This window comes from Aquila chrysaetos, chromosome 1, assembly GCF_900496995.4.
Source record: "Aquila chrysaetos chrysaetos chromosome 1, bAquChr1.4, whole genome shotgun sequence".
Lineage (NCBI taxonomy): Eukaryota > Metazoa > Chordata > Aves > Accipitriformes > Accipitridae > Aquila > Aquila chrysaetos.
This window is the reverse complement of record NC_044004.1, coordinates 26,246,813-26,262,080: the sequence shown is the minus strand read 5'-3', so window position 1 is coordinate 26,262,080 and position 15,268 is coordinate 26,246,813. Positions and strand designations below refer to the sequence as shown.

The 15,268-nt window shown below is 42.5% G+C and overlaps 1 protein-coding gene across 2 annotated transcripts in view; it reads right to left on the bottom strand.

The window, feature by feature from the left end:
* Nucleotides 1-5,397: 5,397 nt before the first annotated feature.
* Nucleotides 5,398-15,268, bottom strand: part of UBE2K (ubiquitin conjugating enzyme E2 K) — a 48,484-nt gene continuing 38,613 nt past the window's right edge. For both annotated transcript variants that reach the window (XM_030010852.2, XM_041122660.1), the window contains exons 6-7: nucleotides 12,182-12,310; nucleotides 5,398-11,825 (exon numbers count right to left, since the gene is read on the bottom strand). In XM_030010852.2, the coding sequence (XP_029866712.1) occupies nucleotides 11,751-11,825; nucleotides 12,182-12,310 (204 nt within the window). In that variant the 3' untranslated portion in view covers nucleotides 5,398-11,750. The remainder of the gene's footprint in view (nucleotides 11,826-12,181; nucleotides 12,311-15,268) is intronic.

The window sequence follows — 15,268 nt, the reverse complement described above, 5'->3', positions numbered from 1 at the left end:
AATAGCTTTGCGTACACTGAGCGTCCTCCTCCCACAACAGGACTGTTATTTCACCAGCCACAAGAGCTCAGATGTGTGTTCCTAATGCTGCAAGGCAGGCGTGCTCCAGAACAAGAAATACATGTTTTGCTCCTTAAGTTCAGGAGTTTAATTCTCCTCTCATTGTCCTGGAAGTGGAGATTGGTGTATGTTGACCCTGGTGCACCAAAGCTGCTGAAGCAAGAGGTGGCGGGCGGTTATGGCTGAGTTGCTTTGGCGTGGGGTCCAATTGCTGTAAAGCAGATGGGTTATCTCTGTGTGCTCTAGAAACTTCATAGACGATAATCTGATTTCTTACCTTGGCATGGCATAGTTGCAACAGCCAGCATGTGGCTGGGCGGTGGGCATGTAGTCTGGCACCCTACTGCAAGGAAATCTGGGATGCTCAGAATATTTTGCCCTGCAGTACGAGTGAAAACTCAAATTTGCTTTGCTGTATATTCAGGTGCCTCTGCATTGTCCATCTCGGTACTGTCCCCAAACCAGAAGTGGTGTGGGCTTACACTAGTGGCAGAGGTCTGAGCCATCAGTCTTCTCTCAGGAGGTTTACGTGCCATCTCCAGAGCACGTGCAGGGTGCCCCGCACGGACACTGCACTGCTCCCTGCTGCCCACAGCTATGCTCTTCTCCATTTTCTGTGAAATCAGGAGAGGTTGTCACTGTCCAAGTAATTCATGCCATCATCTCTTGGCTGCTTCCATCCCTGAGTGTTCCCACGAAAGGAGAGCACAATCTGGTCTGGGTAAATCATTCTGGATGGTCGTAGCAGTAATTGCTGTTCATCCTTCCTCATGCCATTACACTAGGACAGGATTCGGGCTGGGACATGGACAAGGAAGCCACTCTGCAGACCCTGGGAGTGGGCACGACTGCAGGATTTCTGTACCTTCCCTTAGTGCCCTTTCCCATCCCCTTTTCTCAACCTTCCAGCCGCAGTACATTGCTTCCCGGCTGTTCTTCAAGGCCCTCTTTGCTGTATCCATCCATGCTTGCACATCGTGTTACCTTCTCGCTTTCCTCTACGTGAGCTTAGCTTCTAGCATAAAAAGATTTGGGGAGAAAGAGGGCTCCGTGCTGTGATAAACTTCCGATGCTTCTGAGGGGGATGCATTCACGGTTTATCAGGTTCTGCTTTAGTAACAAGATTTTAAACTTGGCTTTTCCCACAAGGATGCTCTGTGTTCAGAGCAGGTGTCCTCCCTAATTCAACACAGGTTGCTGCTGTTACTTGCTCCCTTCATCAACTGGGGAGTAGTTTCTCACAGCACACCTACCATGCAGATTCTGGCTCTGGTAACCTGTATGTTACTGTAATGCCACCCAGTCTACGAGCCACATAGTCATCTCGGGGAGCTGCCTGAGAGTCTGTCGACGTGCACTGAATGGCAAAATTTCTAAATGCTTTAGGGAAATTTTCTGGTCATCTGGGCTATTAAAAGCTATCCCAGGAGATCCAGCATTCCCCCACCCAAAAGAAGTAGTGTGTATTTTTAATCCTTTCTGGTTTCTGTACATACCAGATCATGGTGGCATTTACAGTCCTGTTGTCTTGACTGTGAGGTAGACATGGTCACCTCTCTGGCTCTCCAAGCTTCAAAGACATCTTCCTGGTAAGGTCATCCATTATAGCGTATCAATGTGTACAAATATGTAAATGGGAGAGGATAAACAAATGGAGCCAGGCTCTTCTCAATGAACACACATCAAGTTGTGCTTGGAGGTACATCCCTAGAGAAATGGATGGTTGATTGATTTATTTGAGCATTTGGCTCCGAGTCCTCTAAAACGTTGATGATTGATTGATTGTTTCCATTGAGCATTACTTGAACTTGGTCTGCTATATACAAAGTTTCGTCAGGAGCTTCACGTCACAGTAGGAGCTATTCCTTCTCATTTTCTTTTCCTGCCGGTCCTGGGTTTTTTTGCCACAACAGTAGTTTGTAACACCAAGTTCAACGTGCCGATGGCACTCAGATCTAGTAAGGACGGCATGTGGGAATAACACAAGGGCTTTTTTGTATAATCTCCTGGAACCTTCAGGCACTGACCCTGCCAATACACTGACACAGCAGATGTTACCGAAATCCTTCTAAGTAGGATAATGGCGGGAGCTTTGACCTACTTAAAAAAAATAATTAAACCAATATATTTATTTTATTACAGTTCAGGCTGGCAGCAGCTTCCTTAACGTGCAAGCGGCTGCGCGCGTTGGCAGAAGCTTTTGGAGTAGCGGAGCTGAGATGGCGGGATGCTGTGGACCGGCGAGAGCGGCGCTGCGGGGACGCGTAGTGCGGAGGTGCCGGGCTCGCCCTGCGGCCACCCCGGCCAGGGGCTTGTCTGGGTCTGCAGCCCGACGCTGCCTGGGACGGCCCCGGCTGTGGGGCTGGCTGGGGTCGCGGTGCTGGACGGGAGGGACGTCTGGCCCGCTTCGTCTCCTTGCAGAGAGGAAGAGCCCGGTGCCGCCTTCGCAAGTGACTCGGGGCAGAGAAGCACCTAACTCCCGCCATGCGCCTCGGCGTGTTTTTAAGGGCCTGAACAGGCGAGTGCTTACTCTCTAAGCCACAGGTACTCTTAGCGTGCGCCTCGGCATCGCAGCCACCTGAATGGCCGGGCGCCTGGTTGAGACCCCCAGTCCCGAACCTCCAACTCGTGTTGGGGGCACAAACCTGACCCGACCCACAGCAGAAACACGAAGAGGTGCCTCTTCCAGGGGAGCAGAGGGCTGGAAGGGGCCCCAGGAAAACGTTCCTGTTTCCAGGCCAAACTTATGCCTCACCCACTAATGCCAGCCTGAGATCATGTCCCTTGCACGTGACGTGGCCACAGAGAAACGCCCGGCACTGCGTCCACCTGCTCGACTCATCGTCCTCCCCCAGGCTGGCGGCAGGCTGCTGCTCCCTGAGGCTTTTCGCGTGCCCGTGGGGAGGGGGACAGGCACCACCAGTGCTGTGGCACCACTTCGTCCCCCACCGCCTCGCTCCATCTCCTTACACGCTTTCTCCAAGCACGTTGCGTCTGACCAACACAACCCTTTCCCATGCAACCACCAGGTATTAGATACTGTTTGGCCATTTTTGAGAGCACCCTCCACCCCCAGAGCTAAGATCACAGGCGTAGGGGCCTTCCTATTAGATTTAGTAAGACAGACTTGCCATCTTGTTCAGATCTCAAAAGCTCAAGTCGCGTTTGTTATTTGGTCACTCTTCAGCCTTGAGATCCCTTAACAGCCCTGGTAATGTGTTCTTCCTCCAAAAGACCATTTACTTACTTACTTACCCTGTTGTGCCCAAGCCCCCTCTCCCCGCCACCCTCTGTCCAGGGAGTTGCACCACACGTCGAGGACACTCGTTGCTTCTGCCAGGGGAGCAAGGGAGGGTTCCTGCTCTTACAGCTTCTCCTTGCATGCATATTTTCCTGAGGATGGTTTTGGAAGCTGCCCAAAGCAGTTGGCCAAGAGGATACCAGAATTTCATTTGATTCGGCATCATTGAGCTGCTTTCTTTCTAAAACATCGTACCTTTAAGCCGAAACACCTTTTTTTTTTTTTTTTTTTTTTAATTTAAACCTTTTTTTTGCTATCAAGAGGGCTGTGTCATTTCACACCTACAGGCTGTGGCCCTTTTGTGGCTGTTTATTTCCTTCTTTTGCAGAGACATTGACAGACACAGATCCCCCGAGTCCAGGATCGCGTGGGCAGACAGCAGTCTGCCTCCGGCCCAGCCCAGCGGATCCGGACCCAGCACACCAGCTGTGCGCGGCCTCTCCGGGGCCGAGCAGAGGGGCAGAATCGCCTCCCTTGACCTGCTGGCAACACTTTGCCTAACAGCCCAGGATACTGTTTGCTGCCTTTGCCACAAGGGCAGGGTGGTGCCTCACGTTCGACTTGGTCCAGGTCCCCATCCCCCAGGTCCTTTTCTGCCAAGCTGCTTTCCAGTTGCCCCAGCACATACTGGTGCCTGGGGTTGTTCCTCCGCAGGTGCAGGACTCTGCACTTCGCCTTGCTGAACTCTGCACAGGTGAGGAGAACGGCACAACAATACAAAGAATAACTCTCTCCCTCTTTGTTCTTAAGAACCTTTTGGCTTTGGTTTTTTTTCTTTTTTTCCCCACCTTGGCGTCATCTGACTTGGTGAACTTTGATAACTCCCTACTTTGTTCATACGTGTCTACTTCCAAATAACTCTCTTCTGACAAGTATGGCCTAGAGACAGTTTACTCCTGGCAGCTTTGATGTGGTTCAGACCATTGCAGGACTTGAATATGGAAGATGCTATAACCAGGAATGCGCATGCCAAGCAAAAGAGGGAGAACATCCCTCCCCCTTCCCCCATCCCAGCAGGTCATTCGCCTCTGAAGTTCACACACAGGATTCACTTCTCAGAGCTTCCTCTTCAACAGTAAAAGGCATAAACGCGAGGGGTTTTCATTCCATTTGAACTGACAGCTTTGGATCCTTTAAACCACTTTCTACACAGATCAACCACCTCACTTCCAACACAGCTTCTCACAGTGACATGAAGACATGTTCACCACCACTTCGAGGAACACCTGGGACACACTCCATGTCTGGTGGTTCTTCAGCCTTGCACTGAGGGAAATTTAAACCTTTGGCAACGACACAATTTCCAGTGCTCACTCTTTGTTAAAAAAAAAAAAAAAAAAGCTTATTTACCAGGCAAATTCCTGACTGCAGCATGAAATGGGACTTGCCAGGTCTAGGTGTGCTTTTTGAACTGATATCCACCTTGGAGTGTAACAGGCTCACCTCTTTTTTGGGCTGTGACCAGCAAGGTGTTCCTCCTTCAAGGAAGCCACCCTCATACCCAACTCCGCACCCAGGCAGTGGGTAGTTGTTTAAAATTGGGACAGCTGGCTTTGCCCCGAAACAGGCAAGGGCTGATCCCATGATCCAGTAACATGGCTCAGCTGCGGGCAACTTCCCAAACCTCTCCAACAGGATCAGCAGGAGCCTTGCCTTGCCGCCTATCATGTTCTTAAACTGCCAGCTGGGAGAAGAATCATTTTGGGAAAGACAGAGGAAGGGACCAGGGGAGGGAAAGCAAGGCGCTGGCTGTGCACAGTCCCTTTTCCCACCCACCGTAAGAGCAAGGGGTCGCAAGCCCGTGCCCTGCACCACGCTTGCAAACAAAGGCGGCTCTACGCCAAGGACTCGGGTTGCTAAGGGGTCCTGTGGCCCAGATAACATCAGTACAAAACAGCTTCTCTCCCACCTTCCCCCCCAGCAACTTCAGACTCATTTTTTCCTCACCATCCCAGCCAATTACCCTTTATTTTACACCAGGCTGTCACAAACCCACCTAAAAACTTCATGTATTTCAACACAAAGCAGCCACTAAGTGAAGCAATGTAATTTATTTGACATTATACCAGACACGAGTGCTCCAGATCCAGACTTGACCTTAAAACAATTTAAAATCCTGGATGTGCTGTATTGGCAGTATCAGAGTTACCTGCCTGAGAGCTAAACGTGTCAGCATTACAGCTATTGAAACAGAAAATTAAGTACAGGAGGAGTCGAGCCAGTAAGCGCTATTGGTCCATTTCAGCTGTGAACTCGCTTCCAGTTTTGGGGTGCTGGAAGAAACGACAAGGCTGTTGGACAACTTTGCAAGTATTTCAGTATAAAGCAGCTCTCAGTTACTCACGTCATAGTAGTGTCTTAACTACAAGAACATGGGAATATGGATTTTTTGTTTAAATTTTTCTAAATTAATGGGCAGGCAAAGAGAAGAAGCCCCCAGCTGCAGCAGAGTGACTGGGGAGTGCTCCCTCTCCCTCTTAATGAACAAGGTACCACAATAGAACATAGCTCTTGGTGATAGTAAATTTAAACAAAACAACCACCAAAAAATCCCCCTTACACCGCTGTTTTAACACTGTAAAACTGTGCAGCACTATTGCATCTGGTAGAGCCTGCCTGGAAACCTGTAAAACCCACCCATGGACAAACACACACCTGAAGAAGGGACATAGATCCGAAACAGAATATTACAACCAGCTTCACAGCAAACTCACTGCTGATAGCTTCAGCTGGGCAGACGCTAGCTTTCAAACTGCTTTACTCCATTTAACAAATGTTGACAAACGCCAAAAAAGTTAATAGTATGTATTGGTGGTGGCAAACAAATCCACAGTCATCATCTCTACTGGATTTTTTTCTACAGCTGAGAAACAGGGCAGTGTTACTACCCAACAGGCTGCCACGTCCCCAAATAAGTTTATATGAAGTACGTAGTTTAAAATGCACAAAGACGAGATGAACATGAGTGGTTCTGGAAAAATCCAAAAGAAAACTTTTTCCTCCATGAATTACCAACTTTTTTTCTTGGTATCACATGAGACAATCCTAGTTGAAATAACACACACTTTCATTACACAGCTTATATTTACACAGTTTTCTTCTTCAAAAATTTTTAATGTGCATCATGAAAATGACTGTCCCTTCCTCTCTCTCGTTACTGACATGGAGGCAATATACCCTGTAATCTCAGAACAATTTGAATTACCAGAAATAAAATGAAAACTGTTTTCAGGGAAACATGCATTTATTGTTAAGCATTCCCAGTGAAAATCAACATCTTTTAAAATGTGTGTTTATTTAAAAAATCATTTGTGTACAAAAGTGTTTGTGTAGTTTTTATTTTCAAGACAAAAAACACTGATGCTGCATTCCAGCCCACCCGCTCCTCCTGTACAGGAAGTCTGATGCTCAGGAACCAACCTCCTGCAATGTTTTTTATTGGTAAATTTTTTTTTTTTTTAATTAGAAAAGTCAGAATTTAGGATGGAAAAGGTAAGTGAAAAGCAGGGTTCTTCAACAGTTGACATCAGCATTCGTATGATGGCAGCCTCCTTCAGACACCACAACAGAGCACCAGCAGTTGCCGCAAATCGTAAAATGGACAAGTACAGCATTTTCACAGTACATTTCCTCGTCTGTCGAGTCATATATCTTAACTTACATTATCAATGAATGGCTCAGCACCATAAGCGATCGGCTAGCTATTTTGATGCCTACAAAGCAGGTAACAGCAGAGAAGGAACATCATCACATCACAGTACAGTGCAAATGATTTTCAAGAGTTTGTCCAGTGGGAACAAATCTGAAGTCAAATTGCTACCTACAGAGCACTGCAGCTGGAATAACCAAGCAAGAAGCAAAATGCATTAACGACAGTTGGTCTTGCGAGTCTAATGATGAATCAGCTGATGACACTAACACCACAAATGGGAAGAGCAAGCTTCATGATTTATTGATGGGTTTGGAATAGATCAGAAAACTTTGCCTAGCCATAGGAGAAAGCTGTGCCTGGAAAATGTGGACAGTAACAGTGAAAACATTTATATGGTCTTCCCAGAAAAAGCTTTAGGCACCCAATAAGCATCTTTACTTTCACACTTTAGTTCTGTGACGCAACAGACAGTATGATGAAATGCACTTTTGCTATCTATTGTTGAGCCAATTGCTCATCAAAACCATACAAAACCAACCACCTGATCACAAATCAGTGGCCACGCTCATCGAGATGCCTCTCACCAACTCTATCAACAAAACATAGCAGGAGAGGACACCTCATCTTCTCGTTGTGTCTGCTCACCAACAGACAGTAACTTTCACTGCTAAATTATTTAATGTTTCCCCCTTTGGGCAAGCCTCCAAGCCTAAGCTAGCTTTTGTTGGTATTTAGGAAGGAAACAAGGGACATGCACACAGTTAGGTTTCCCCTTGTGCTGAAAATGGAACACTTCACCTTCACAGTATATGACCAATGCAGTAAACAAGAACTCTTGCTTGAAACTGTGTTTTGATTTTCCCCCCCTCCCCTTCTCCCTTCCCCGATTAAATAAGCAATCCATATGCTCTGAAGTGCCTAGCCTGATTCACAGCTGTTAAGCTTCAATTTGCATAGTTTAAATGTTTTTGTTACCCACACCATATAATGCAGTTTTGGCATTACAAGGTAAGCTTCTTTCTGGCTATTTAATTCCTCCTTTCAGACAACAACAAAAAAAGATCCTATATTCCTTATGTCAGTGTTCCAATACTAACTTACTTGGAAAACAGTTAAATACAATGATAATTAAACAAAACCAAGACATATTCCTGCACCATTAGTACCTAATTGGTTCAGCAGTATTTATCTGAGCAATTATAGTCAAGGCCCCATGTACTCTGTGGCAAGCTTTTTTTTTTTTTTTTTTAAAAAAAGCGAAGTTTGGAATATGCAGAATGAATAGCACTAAGTGCCACATCCTTCCAGAAGGATATGTTCCTAAGTTTTTGTCTCCAAAATGTACCAGTTTGTCATACTGAGAACACAGCTTGTTCACAGAAGCAAAAGGAGGAAGCTGTGAATTTGGCAAGTGGGGGTAGGATACAGTCGGGGCTTTTGGCACTCACGAGAAAATGGAGGCTTTTGGCAACAGGAAAGGGCATTTCTTTACCTTTGAACAAAGCTGTACTTTACTTTTTGAGGAACTGGATGAGAGAGGAGTTTCTTGTTCCCCACCAACAAAACAAACAAGGGATAAACCACTTTGCTGGATGCATGTTAAAACGTTCAGCAGTGAAATGCGACTGATGCTCTGGCAATCGGTAAGCGTCATTACTAATACCTTGTTCAGAAAAATGGGGCCATTTAGACTTCAAAATTACTGTTTCAAGCTGTCTTCTTACATGATAGAGGAAGACAATGCAGGATTTATTTGTACTTAGAAAGCAACTGTACCCATGTTTTATGTTCTTGTTGTAAGAAAATGGTAAATGTGCAGCCTGAGTCCACAGCTGGAGTGGACTGCATGGCAAGTCCACATCTGTGAATGCACAGGGCCCTGAATATAGCAATGTTCAGTCATACAGAAAACAGAACTACCATTTTGTATGTACAAACTCACAATGATAAACTGAACACTAACAGCAAAATTCCTAGGGCTCAGCCCCAGCTGCAGTTAAACTAACCTCCTACAACATTATCCCTATATTCAACTCTGTTAATTACCAAGAATACAAAAACATTCCTTATAAAGGACTCACATGTCAAAATTCAGAGGGACTTCAGACCACAGATGTCTCCTTAATGCTGGGTCATGTTTCCTTCCCAGCTCACTTCTGGAGAAGCTTCTCTCCTGCCAGCACCTGAGCTAGCACCAAGACATCTTTGCTACCAAGCACATGGATGAAGGGCAAAAACCAGTATCCAACATCTATACATAAGGGGAAAGGGGAAGACGAGCGTTTTTCAGTAGATAAGAAAATGAGGTAACTCATGAGAGAAGTAAAACGTAACAGGGCATTGTTTCAGAGGTGACCATGCTCACCTAAGAACCATTTCCTCTTTTCTCCCCCTCCCCCCGGCTTCCTTTATCCCTTTACATACTGTTGGAAAAACCTGCTGTTCTTAGGAGACTAATCTTATCAAAAGATGCGTTCAGAAGCCCGTAACTGAGAAGTTTTATGTCCCCGACAATGATTTCCAAGTTTCTTTCTTTTGATAAATAGCAGCGAAGAACAAGGGAAAGTAGTCAGTAATTTATAATTACCACCAGGGTAAAAAAAAAAAAAAAAAAAAAGAAAAAAAAAAGGTGTTGATGTAATCAAGAAGTTCTTAGCCTGTATAACAGAAAAGACAGCAACTTGTGATTAACACAAGTGGCATCTTGCCATAGTTTCCTACCGTCCCTGGTTTTCACCTAGCAAACCAGCCGAACAGTAGCAGCTTCTTGTTAAAAAAAAATAAATAAATATAAGGAAAGACAAAAACAACTCATTTCCTTTGGCATCATTGCAAATGATTTACACTAACTCAAGAAAACCCAAGAAAACGGATCACTGACTACACCTTATAAAGCAGTAAGTATAAAGACTAAGCAAATGCATTTAGTATTGCACCGATATGAGTTCGAAGTATTTACTGTCTGTGGCCTGAAATATTTTAAGTTTGGACACATCAGACAGAGCAGTATAGGGAACATCCCTAAACTAGCTAGGTCTCTACAGCTCTATTTTCTGGTTCTGTTCCTCTACCACTATGCTCCAGATATTTAACAGATACAATAATGTTCCTGATTTCCTCTAGTATGGGTTATAAACAGACTGTCCATGAAGTGTGAAACTATTTCACCTTGTACTTCATTAACTCCAGAAAAAAACCAGACAGACATCTATTTCCCCACCCCATTAATCCACAGTTTAGGAGAAAAAAGTCATGGAAAAAGATGACTTATACAGTACTCCGTTATCCACAATCCCCACTCTCTAGTCTCAGGATTTCTCTGAACTTCCTTGTCAGATATATTCTCAAAAGTTAGCATCATATTCACAAAGACATTACAGCTCTCTTTAAATAGATGTACTAGTGTTTGAAGTTGCAAAACTAATAATTTTCAAGCTTTTGCACTCAGGATGAAATGTCATTTTAATGCGAATAAAAAGACTGACTGTATGTACAAGCCAAGATAAGATTTCAGTTCTCGTTTATCAGAAACATCAATCCAAAAGAAAGCTAAATTGAGAACACACTTCTACTTCTATGTGCATTTGAAGTATGTACAGTAAAAACACCAACACAGCCTCCATGTGTCAACTAGAGAAAAATGCAAGCAAGGATGAATTTTAAAGTACCTGGTAAGCAATCCTTAAATTGAAGCCCAAAATAAAGCTAAAAAACCGCTGCAAAAAACAGCTGATTGCATCATATCAAGTACTCAAAGAAAAATTTTTTTAATTCTCAGTATGCTAGCGAATCAGCTTTTTTCTCCTTCAAACCCAGTGAAATCATATTATCCAGAACATACTAAAGGACATTTTACAACTATTTTAGACAAACAAACAAAAAAAAAAAGTAAAGAAAACCAGCTCCATCTTTTTGTGCTATATCAAGACATACTCCTTACAAGATTGTGTAGAAAACATGATGGATGAAAATCATTACTGATAACTCAAAATATGTTTTTTAAAGGGGAACCTAGACTACTGTAAATGGCACACACAATACCCACAGGTGATGAAACATAACCTAGTGAGGATTTTCAGCTGTATGATGTAAGGGAGAGGAGAATCAGGTTTCCCAATTAATAAGCTAGAAAGAAATCGGTTCTGAATAGGTCACCATTTGGAACTTTGGGTAAGTCTTGAAAGTCTTTCAGGAAAAAAAAGTTACAAGAACACTCGAGTATTTCAATGGTGCTCTCTTCAGCGACCCTACCTAATATGTCTATTAAGTACAAGCATGCAAATATAGGTCAATCCACAGGCACATAGGATCCATGTTAAAAACAGTAAGATAGCTGTGATGAGTGGCACCAACAATTTTGATGACTAACACTCAAAAATGTTGCTTTCTGAATTACTAAATCAAAATCCTGAAGCAAGTTCCTGCTAGTCTTCGTCACACTGCTAAACACTAAAGTAGGCATGTTTTTCCCCCATTATTTTAGCTGAGCTCAAAGAATTTTTACAATATTTAGTAAGAAAAAAAATTAAAGTATTTCCCCTTTTTAAATTTACACAGACGTTTAATTAGCTTTATTTACAGAGCGGTTTTTTCAGTCTCCAATAGTGCCTAGATAGCATCATCAGGCAAGAGTGCCAGTTTTAAAAGAGAATCTATATAGAATCCTAAAAATAACAGATGGTGATGCTCCTCCAGAAGGGGCAAGCTGGACTACTGAAGCAGCTTTCTCTACATGGCTCAGTTACTCAGGAGTAATTCTGTTGCAGTCTCTACATCCCATGATTTTGAAGACAAGGCCACTATTACTGCATTCTGCAATGAGAAAACAAAAGCAATAATATTTTCAGTGTGTGAACTGGCAACTCTAAGAAGCGGAATGAAAAGTTCACAGACTAATCAGAACATGTTAGTTTACCATTTGTTAAATCCTAACTAATAATTTATAGAAAAATTGTTTCAAAAAAGGCACAGGCAGCTCACAAGATTTACTAATAACATAGTATTTTAAAACTCTGATTCTTAAAAATAATTAGCAAAACAGAACGATTAGACCTACAAAAGGTCATGGAAGTAACAAGTCTGCTTTAGTATACTAATGACTCCCTGTATTTATACACTTACACTTGCCCTGCCACTACTGAAAAAATACTTAAGTTATATATACTTACCCTATCAAAGCCCATAGCACAAAGGTTTTCTATTTTTTTGGTGTATTCTGGACTAGAAACTGGTGCTCCAGCATACACATGTGCCCAAAGTCGAGCTGTCTGTTTAAACATTTCTGGATTTTGTTTGTACTACACAAAAGAGAGAGGGGGGAGAAGGGGAAAGTTAAATCAACTCAGCAATCCAACCAAAAAGCAAGATGATATGGCAGATTCCAATCCATCATTCTTTCTATAATCTTCAACAGTTTTTCACACTGATCATACTGCTATTTTTTAAATGAAATTTGGAGGTGAGGATTACACATAGAGTAAACCTATGCAAGCATTTGATTTAATGTGTTTGCCTTTAGGTTAAATTATGCACTATACGTATTTCCTGTGCACAATCAGGTAGTGCTCTCAATTGCACTGATCAAAAGTAAAGCAGCTATATTTAGCACAGCTACTGAAAATTTATATTCAGTATGGCAGAGCACAAATTATCCCTATATTAACATCTCCTGAATGTACATACTGCATACTAATCTAATGTATTTCTCTAATCACTTAAAAATATGTCTGGTTTTATACACTGCAAGTAGGTCTGCAGTTTTTCAGTCAGGGCTGACATTTTACTACAAGGCTTCCTCCTGAGAATAAGGATATTGATAGCATATATGACAAAAGAAGGGCTGAAAAATGGGTGAGCATGTGCAAAATGCTAGGATGCTGCAACTCTTTTCATGCAAGCTATTATTTACAAGAAAAAAAGTCATGCAGGGTTTGTAAATATTGTTTTGCACCAATCTCATCACTAACAAGTTTTCTATTAGACAACAGAATGGACCTTATCACAGAGAGTTTTCAGCCTCCGCCAAGAACTCAAAAGCCAAGAAAGTGGGTCATCTGTGATAAATTGTACTCAGAAAAGCAAGATGAGCTTCCTATTTTAGCAACTTTTATATGTAACATCAAGTTAAGGTTTTTTTATATAAAAAAACAAAAAAAACCCCAAGACTCTTTCCTTTAGTCATTACACTTTAAAAAAGTAGGTATTCCCATCTTTAAATATATAATAAATTTTACCATTAAATAGTAAGACAACATATTGGGAAATATATTATTCAAATATTTAGATGCATTAAATCTATAAAGCACTGTCAAAGTGAATACAGTACTTTTTACTGCTGTACATTTCATCCTACCTCTCCTACAGCAACACAGACCAACTACAGTGCATTGTGTTCTTTGTACACTTCCCACTAATTCTGCTCCACATGAAGTAATTTGCGTATTTACTATCCAATTATTAATGGCATTAAAACAAACATGGGAGACAATCTATTGTCGGAAATAACTCACTGTGTTATAAATACAATGGTCTGTAATAAATTTATTTGGTTGTAATGACTAGAAAAGAGGAAGGATTAAGTTAAGCATCAGCAGCATCCTGAAGTACTACATTCTTCTGTTCTTAAGAGAACTTCCCCCAATTTTTTTACTGTTTTTTTTTTTATGTTTTTGAGAACACTGCCAAGCCTAGAAAGCAACTAGCTGAAGTGCAAAGGATTAGTCATAACTGCATTTTATTCAGAACTAGCTTTCAGTGTTCTATAAATAAAATTCCTTTACTTAGGTATCCGTAAATAATCTAGCTTTTCACTGAATTGAGAAAAGCCTAAGGCACCTTTTACTCATGTCTCTATATCAGGAATCTGAGGCAGTTAATGTTGCTGTACTTAAAAAACCAGCAACTAGTTGAAGTAGTTTTGACACCAGACAGCTGGTGTCTCAAAATACTACCATTATTCAAACAGGATTTCTCCCTGTGTTCTCCCTGGGATTCAGCTCAAGAGTTTGTAGGACACTGACATTTACCTGGACAGCTTAGTAGTCTAACACATAGTTTAGTAAAGTAACATAATGAAAAATGAATGTGGAGGGTAACTAACTCCTGGTGAATTTTTGTTTTGGAAAAAAAAAAAAAAAAAACAAAAAACAAAACCACCACCACCACCAAACAAACTAAGAAAGACACCACCACCAAATAAAACACAGGAAGGAACTGGGTGTTTACCACCACATCTCTCAAAGATGTTATAATCACTTTCTAGTTACATACACATGCTTGTAACTAAAGGCCAAACCCCAGTACAGTTTTCATGCAGGTATTTGCAAGGAACAGGAGAAACTGAATCCTCCCTGCATCAGCCATGCCACAGTCCCACTGGACACATCCCCACAAGCACCTGAGAGGCAGCCTGGAAAATTGCTCTTCAGAATCTAGGAAGTCTCATGAAGTTTTTTGCCTGAGAAAAAACTCTTTCCAGCTCAAATGCTTCTACGAGACTGTTACGATTCCCACATAAAAATCTACCACTGGGGCCAGAACAGGAAACACTATTTTTATTCTTTGTAAAAAAGGAAAAACTGGTTTTGTTTAATAAAGAGAGAGTGTGACAGCAAGGGCATGCATCTGGCAAGAAAAAAAACGGTGCAGGGACATGCCTGGTGGCCTTGCTGCCCTTTACAACAATTCTCCCTGCATAGAGCAATTCAGTCTGACAGAACTGTTCGGGGACATTTGTTCAGAGCAGCCTCACAGTATTGCAGAATCCCACGAGAAAGCCTTCTGTACTTACTCCTGAGTATACTAGTAGCAAACAGCTCTCCCTCACCCAGTAGTGCACTGGGCTACCTCTGATCTCCATGTTTCCCTCCAAATCCTGAGAGGTTTGATAAGCAGTTTATCTATCATCCTACACAGATTTTGAGAGGGAAGGAGTGCACGCTTTGCCACCCTATCCCGGAGGGTCCTGACTTATAGGAGATATAGATGCTGGAAGAGCCTTCTACTTGCTTTGTCTTTTGTTACTGAAATATACCCTTACTACCAGTCAGTGGGGAAGCCAAGCCTTCTCTTTCTCCTCCTCTCTCTCTCCCCAGAGTAAAAAGGAAAACAAAACGCACATACTTGGGACTTTGTTGAAAATTGTCAGACTATTAAGTTATGGAATGACTGTTCCTATCTTTCATCAACACTTTAAATAGAACCATGTCGGTCCTGGTATGGCATAAGATCCAGTTGACATTTTATTGTTATTACTT